The following is a 7,031-nucleotide window of genomic DNA, read 5'->3' as shown; positions in this document are numbered from 1 at the left end:
CTTTGATTTAAACTGTTTTTTTTTTCAACTTTTTAAAAATCATTTCATTGTACATTGCACTGCATTTCGGCCTTTTGGTCGCGAGAGTTTGACAATAAAATTAATTAATAATTAATTAAACATTGGAAAATAAGTTTTTGGGTCAAACAGTTAGACGGAAGCATAAGTTCATATTAGGCTGTAAATCGAGGCCACAGGCCAGCTTTGACAATTGCAAAGTGACGACACAGAAGGCTTCGAATTAGAACAGTTTTCGTGCAAAAAGGATGTCTGAATAAACTTTATCAGACAACACATTATAAAGCTTAACGTTTCATTTTATTCGTACTTTTTAAGTTTGAGTGCTGAATATTTTGGTTTGCGAAAAATAAATCAAATTTAATTTTGTAACTGTTATTTCTACTGGACAAAAAGGGTGCTTCTTACCTCTATACTAAGACACGCAATCTTCATATTCCTCTGGTGTGTCGATATGGTATTTTATATCTTCCAGGCAAAGTTTGAAGTGGCCAGTAAATTATCACCCGATATATCCATGGAGCTAGTATCAGCACGGTATAAGAGACAGTTTCCTGGCACGGTATAATTCCACTGTATGCGTACGGCATTATCATAACAGTCCTCAACGTCTTGCGACTAAACACGGCGTGTCAACAGCACGCTATCCAAAAGAACAAATGCATGGCGGTTCCTGGGTGTGGTTTAGCATTTATACCAAGCACGCCCAGAATTCGGCGTTGTATTGCTTACGTAAGAATTATGCTAGTGTAATTATTCGGAGTACAATTGCTCAGTACAATTCCGTTTATACTAATGCATATTAAAGTTATAGTCCTACGCAATAAGAAAAAGCTTGCCTTTGAATGCAACAAAGTCGCTCCATTCGTACAAAGTAATGGAGCGCTATAGAAACAATAGGAGGACGTCAAGGGTGGAGTTTAAGTCGGATAAAAATGCCGCTGAGCAACGCGACATTCGTGGGTAAGAATGTTGCGTACCGTACCTCGGGCATTATCCTTTATGCCCCGCTATTTTTTAAAGAAAATTTCAAGATGTGAAAATGGAAACTTCTCTGAGTAGGTGGATACATGGTGTCAATCTTTTTATTCATTAATTCATTAATCATTCACATAATAAAATTGTGTTCGTCTTTTCAGTTGCTGCATTCCCATCCACAGATATATTTCTGGCTTAAAGAAATGCTAAATTTCAACTACCAATTCAAATTCAATACAGTTTAAAAATTCTGTAATATTATTTTCTGTTATTTTGTTCAGCATTTAACTTTACAAAACATTTCCCCTGAGTGAAATTAGGCGTTGACAAATTGAGAAACTCCACTACTTTGTGTATAATATTCAATCCTTGGAATTGTTACGCTAATTTTATGGGATGTAAAGCAACTTGTCTGGAGATTTGGCGTCTGTTTTCCGCACCGTTTCTGACGTACTGCCAAGAATTCTCATTTTGACTTCATCTGGGGTCAAATTAGGGTCATTCCCAAGGATGATTGCTGCTGCACCTAAAATGTTTGGGGAAAAAGAGAGGGACAAAAAGAGGATGATGCCAACATGAGTTTCACAAAGTGGAACATAATAGGGGAGGCTATAGGCTCGTTTCAGGGAGTGTATCAGTTTTTTTTCAAAGAAGCACTAAAGCCAAATGAAACGTATCATTTCAACAGTGCAGTACATATTTTTTTTCAATTCAAGATTTCAGGAGGGGGAAAGGGTGGGGGCACCTGGGGGCACCTGGGGGCACGGACATCTGCTGGGGGCACGTACTACTGAAATTGAAGGAGTCTGATGTAATTCTTTGTTAATGTGATGATGACTAAAAGGGGTCCTTTATGGGTCGAGTTAGGTAATGTCACGTCCTACAAATCTATACCGTAGCCTTAGCTCCAACCAGTTATAAATATTGAACATTTCTGGTAGTGTCATGTAATTTAAACGAAATAGGCCGCACGAGGGCACTCTAACGATAGCATTTTGGGGAGAAAGAGACTCGAATCCAAGGTTTACTGACATCAGTTTACATAATTGCTGTAACTCTCCAAAATCACATCTGTAGATTAAATCTTAAATTTACTTGATTTTACCTAAGTTACTAACTGCTTCAATAAACGATATTTTTTTTCTGGTTTCGTCATTACATCATTTCCCCCCAATGACAACACGTGACCAAACGTTGCACCAATCACGCACCTGCAACGAATGGACAAGCCATGGAGGTGCCGGATGCTACTCGGCTGGCCGTGGGTGAAGTGATGGATGCGCTACGGATCTCCACCCCCGGAGCGAACAGATCCACGCACGAACCAACATTGGCAAATGTTGCGACTTTATCCTGGATATTGGTGGCTGAAACTGTGATAGCCTATACGGAAAAGGGTACAAATCATCAAAGTTGCATTACCAAGACATTTTCTGAACTTAGCAAATTTGCTAATCAGCTGCATTGGCCGTAGCACTTATCTTCGAGGCAGGATATCAAATAATCATTTGCTTTTACGGTGCGTTTATTTTCTCGTTTAAATCAACAAAATTACTTAAACCCTCAAGTAGGGTGCAACACAACCAACCCTTTGTTTTATGAAAACAGAAAATGTTATTGCACATTTAGGGGGTCTCATATAGTGGATCGATTCCGTTGCTATAGCATTTCCGATTCAAAAGTTCCAGTATACAGCAATAGGCATATACCAACCTTTCTGGAGTTGGCGGGGGAAGTCGTACAGGCGTCGGTATGTTCGTTGCCAGCAGCAACGGTGACGACTATGCCGGACGAGACGGTCCTCCAAATCGCCTCGGAAAGGGAGAGGGAAAAGTTACCGCCAAGGGACATGCTGGCGATGGCTGGACGGGCGGCGTTACGTTTGATCCAGTCCAGACCTGGCGTGGGTTTTGAGGTGTAAAAGTGTACGTTTAGATCGTCAAGAATGCAGCAGCAATGCACAATGCTGCACGAAATCGCCTTTCTGAAACAAAACCCTGCTTTTGCAAAACAAAACGTTCTTATTTCACTTCGTCGGCAACTGTTCTATAATTGGACGTTACCAGTGCTGCTTCTTTTACCATATAACCATGCCAACGATCAATTGCGTAAAGTGCATAACAATTCCTAGAAAAGTTGAAAAGGGATTTTTTTTATAGGGCAGGAATTTTTTTGCAGGAACGTAAATGCATACTTTTTCGTGTACCAATTAAAGATACTAATTAAGTCTCACTCCAAAGTAGTCACACACAATAACAACGATCAACAAACTGCTTCAAAACAAACGAATAAATATTCAGCAGGTCTGTAGTAGAGCCTGATGTGAGGGGGGGGGCATTGCACCTGCCATGACGCCTGACACAGATCCTAACCCCTCGCAGTCCAGTACTCGCACGGCGTGTATGGCGGCCATTTTAGCCACCCCGTATGTCTTGCCTCCAACGATGCCAGCCGTATGCGTTCCGTGTCCCTGACAATCAACACCCTAAGATGGTGACCAAAACAAAACGTGGAGGGAACTTTGAGTGGCAACCGGAAAGAGTAATGTTGTTGTCATTTGTCATTGATTATTGCTAATGAGACCTAAATTCACCGCAGATATATTATTTTCTCCGCCAATGTCGTCCTCTGTCATTTTTGCCATGCATTGTCGTGGCTGTCACATCTTTAAATGCTTATTTGTTGCTTAACTACTTACCTGATGGGCACAATATCCGAGGTTGGCAAAGTGATTGCGTAACTCCAATTTAGCAGTTGAAGTAATTTATTGTCAGTTTTCAGGCAAAATAAAATCGTCCTGCATCTCTTCTTACAGTGCACGAGGCTAAAACGTAGTGATTTAATAAAAATGGTTACCTATTTTTTAAGGGGATTTAAAAAAGGCCTTCAGAGTTCATGAATCAACCCTTAGAACAATGTCATCTGTGTGATCTCGATGTTATACTCTGTGAAGACGCTAGTGATATGTGCATGTCCACCACGTGTCGTTGTATTTTTTAGAGGAATTGTATCTTACACTTTTGTCGAAGTAATCGAAGACAACATCAGCTCTTCCTTCGAACTCCTCATGAGATGTCAGGATGCCCGTATCTAAGACGTAAACATGGGCACCCGCTCCGGTACCTAGTATAGGACGAATGCGTTCATATTACAGACTCAAATAAGGAAGAAATGAAGAATAAACAAAAAAATAATTTGAACGTAAACGAAGGACGTTCAGACTTCAGGTGCGTATGCAATAGCTGATTACCAATAATTCGAAATCTTCACACTGACCATGTACCTTGGTCTGCGACTGTTGTTCCACGGCCATTTTTGTGGTTATCTGTTATATAAAAGGGACTACTTGCTCCAATGTCTTTCATGTTATTTTTCTGTGCCGGGGTTTTATCTCCAGATGCTGGTGGAACATTTTGCAAGTTTGATATTCCCGTTCTGCATAAAGACCGCGCCGCATGACTGTAGGAACCATTACAAATGACGGGAGATATACAAAGCTCGGGAAAAAGCTATCAGCGGAATATAATTATGTACTTTCCTCACCGCCAAGTACGGTAACAGTCCCCTCCCCTTCGCTCAAAAACATGACCCATCTTGCGTCTTTTTGTTACCTTCGACCCTGTACTTTCCGTCCAGGGGAAGTTCCCGCTGGTCGATGCGATCTAGACCCCACGGGATGGGATCTACGTGGTGGCTCAAAAGATGAACTGTCTGGTCTCTCTCCACAAACTCCACCTCTGGGTTCGCCAGAATCTAGGTCAGTTTATAACCAAAAGTAAATTAAATTAATTACAAAAGGTTATTAAATTAATCAAAATTAGCGCCCCTTGAAAAAGGACATTGACAAAATGGGGAGAAGCCAACACTAAGAGCTGGATAGCTCAGTTGGTATACAAGGGCGGATCCAGAACAAAAAAATTTTGGTCCCCCCAAAAAGTGGGTCGAAAAAATTACGGCGTGGGGTTCGGGGCCCGCTAGGGCCCCGAAAATTTTTTGGATTCTAGATGCTCTGTGGTGCGATCTGAGGCAATTTCTGACCACTTTAACCAATTTTTTTGAGGAAAAGATGGTGGTGTACTCATTGCCTGCCTTTATTGCGATGTCACATTAAAAAAAAAAAAAAATTGGTTTCGTTTTGGGGGGGGGGCATGGCCCCCTTTGGCCCCCCCTGGATCCGCCCTTGAGTTGGTATAGCACCGGAACGGTAACCCGGAGGTAGCAGGTTCAAACCCCGCTCCAGTCAACTGCTTTATTCAACTTTAAAAAAAGATTAAAATTTAATTAAATACAGTACCGAAGCTACTGAATCACAAAAGTTGAACAAGAAATGAACCTTTGTGCAACGTTAGCAAACCAGGTATCATTAAACGGGAGCTGATGAGCAATGAACAGTACTTGGCACAGATAGTGTTACTACGCTTAGCAGAAACAATAAGCTACTCCAGCCCATACGTCGAGACTCGAGAGACTTATGACTATGACATCAAACTCTTCAGCGACATTATATTACCTACTTGACGAACCGAAATTACACCCAGAAATTGCTATTGGCATGAAATATAGACTTGGTCCCTGAGTGCCAGCCTATATAGTGTTCTCTTTGTACTTGACCGACCGACTGACTGACTGACTCCCCGACTGACTGACTCCCCGACTCCCCCCCCCCCCCGACTCCCCGACCATGGAGGAATTCCTTTCTCCCCGCCCCAACTGACTGACTACTGACTGACCCGTGAAGATAGCCTGTAGTGCTAACGGTTTATGCAGGAAGACACCGTCATAATGAATCGGTTAAATCTGGCGCATACCAAAAGCACGAACACCAAAAAATTCCAAGTTTTACAAGGCTTTATCAAAGTGGAGTTCAACACAAAGTGTGACATTGAGAATGAGGTTAGTATAAAAAACAAACAGCAAGGCAGACAAGAAGACGGACAATGTACTCACCGCTTGAAGCGAGTCGTTGTCCAACTCGGCCGTGAAGGCTTTCACAACGTGCTGGAAGATATCGTGCACTCGCCATAGAAACTGAGATCTCTTCGATAAAAACTGCATTGCCTGTATCGTGTGGTGGACATCACTGTGTTCCTTAATAAAAAAAAATCCCCGTTAGAAACCAATACATTTACATTTTTTTTAACCTCAAATAGTTTGTTTTATTTCAAAACCTTTTTAAAGAGAAACATTTATAGGCAAAATCCTGTGGTTTACGTACCCGAAGGAAGATGCTGCTTTCCATCCAAAATGTATCACCCAAAGCATGTTCAAATTTCCTTGATTAACTGTGCCCCTTTCGTGCCAATAAATACGACTGCTGCTGCTTCGTATTTTCTTAGAATGGGAAGCACAATTACATGTACTTTGAAATTGAAGACAGTGTATACATGCGCCTCAATGATTTGAAATGATCAGTTTTTCTTATTAATTGAATGCAGATATAGGCCTTGCATCAATCAATTTCGCGCAAAACCGATTGACGCTGCTTTGAAATTGGCTGCTGGTTTGACGAATTTGGCCGGGATAAAACTTATACTTGAATCAGGTAGGGGCCTAATATTTGATTTCACTCACCTTAAGATGAACCAGGTATTTGTTAGGAAGCAGCGGATCTTCGTTTCCATAGAGAGGGGCCAGAGATGATACGAAGGGCGACAGCAGACAAATCACGAACAACGGGCAAACAGACAATAGCAGTGCCATTGTTTAGTCACAAAAAGTCCAGAATGATATGTCTGAATGTTGTCTGGTAGATTATAATGGATTACAACACCGTAACTTTCTTAATTAATGGAATGTTTTCGATTGAAATCACAACATCAAATACTTATTAGATTCACAACATCATTTCGTAAGGTCCAAACCAGCATCTGACCACAGAGGTAAGCTGAAAAGCGTATGGCCACTAAACCAGCATATTGCATTTTTACTATTGTTTAATCTCTTCGGCTGAAAAATAAACGGGTAGTCATCTAATGCATGTATTAGAATTCCCGCATGGCATTCCTACCCGTATTTTCTTTGGATCGTAAAAGGAG

General features: G+C 41.3%; 1 protein-coding gene across 1 annotated transcript; it reads right to left on the bottom strand.

Moving 5' to 3' along the window:
- Positions 1–1,085: 1,085 nt before the first annotated feature.
- LOC119739900 (aqualysin-1-like) lies at positions 1,086–6,947 on the bottom strand. The gene is made up of 8 exons (XM_038215026.1): positions 6,568–6,947; positions 5,944–6,084; positions 4,608–4,749; positions 4,013–4,119; positions 3,340–3,481; positions 2,710–2,894; positions 2,208–2,379; positions 1,086–1,522 (listed from the first exon to the last, which is right to left on the bottom strand). Exons 1-8 carry the CDS (start codon positions 6,694–6,696, stop codon positions 1,386–1,388), a joined length of 1,155 nt encoding a protein of 384 aa, XP_038070954.1. The 5' UTR covers positions 6,697–6,947; the 3' UTR covers positions 1,086–1,385.
- Positions 6,948–7,031: the final 84 nt, after the last annotated feature.

The sequence above is a fragment of the Patiria miniata genome, unplaced genomic scaffold (assembly GCF_015706575.1).
Source record: "Patiria miniata isolate m_02_andy unplaced genomic scaffold, ASM1570657v1 HiC_scaffold_4, whole genome shotgun sequence".
Taxonomy (NCBI): Eukaryota; Metazoa; Echinodermata; class Asteroidea; order Valvatida; family Asterinidae; genus Patiria; species Patiria miniata.
This window is presented reverse-complemented; position numbering and strand designations above follow the sequence as displayed.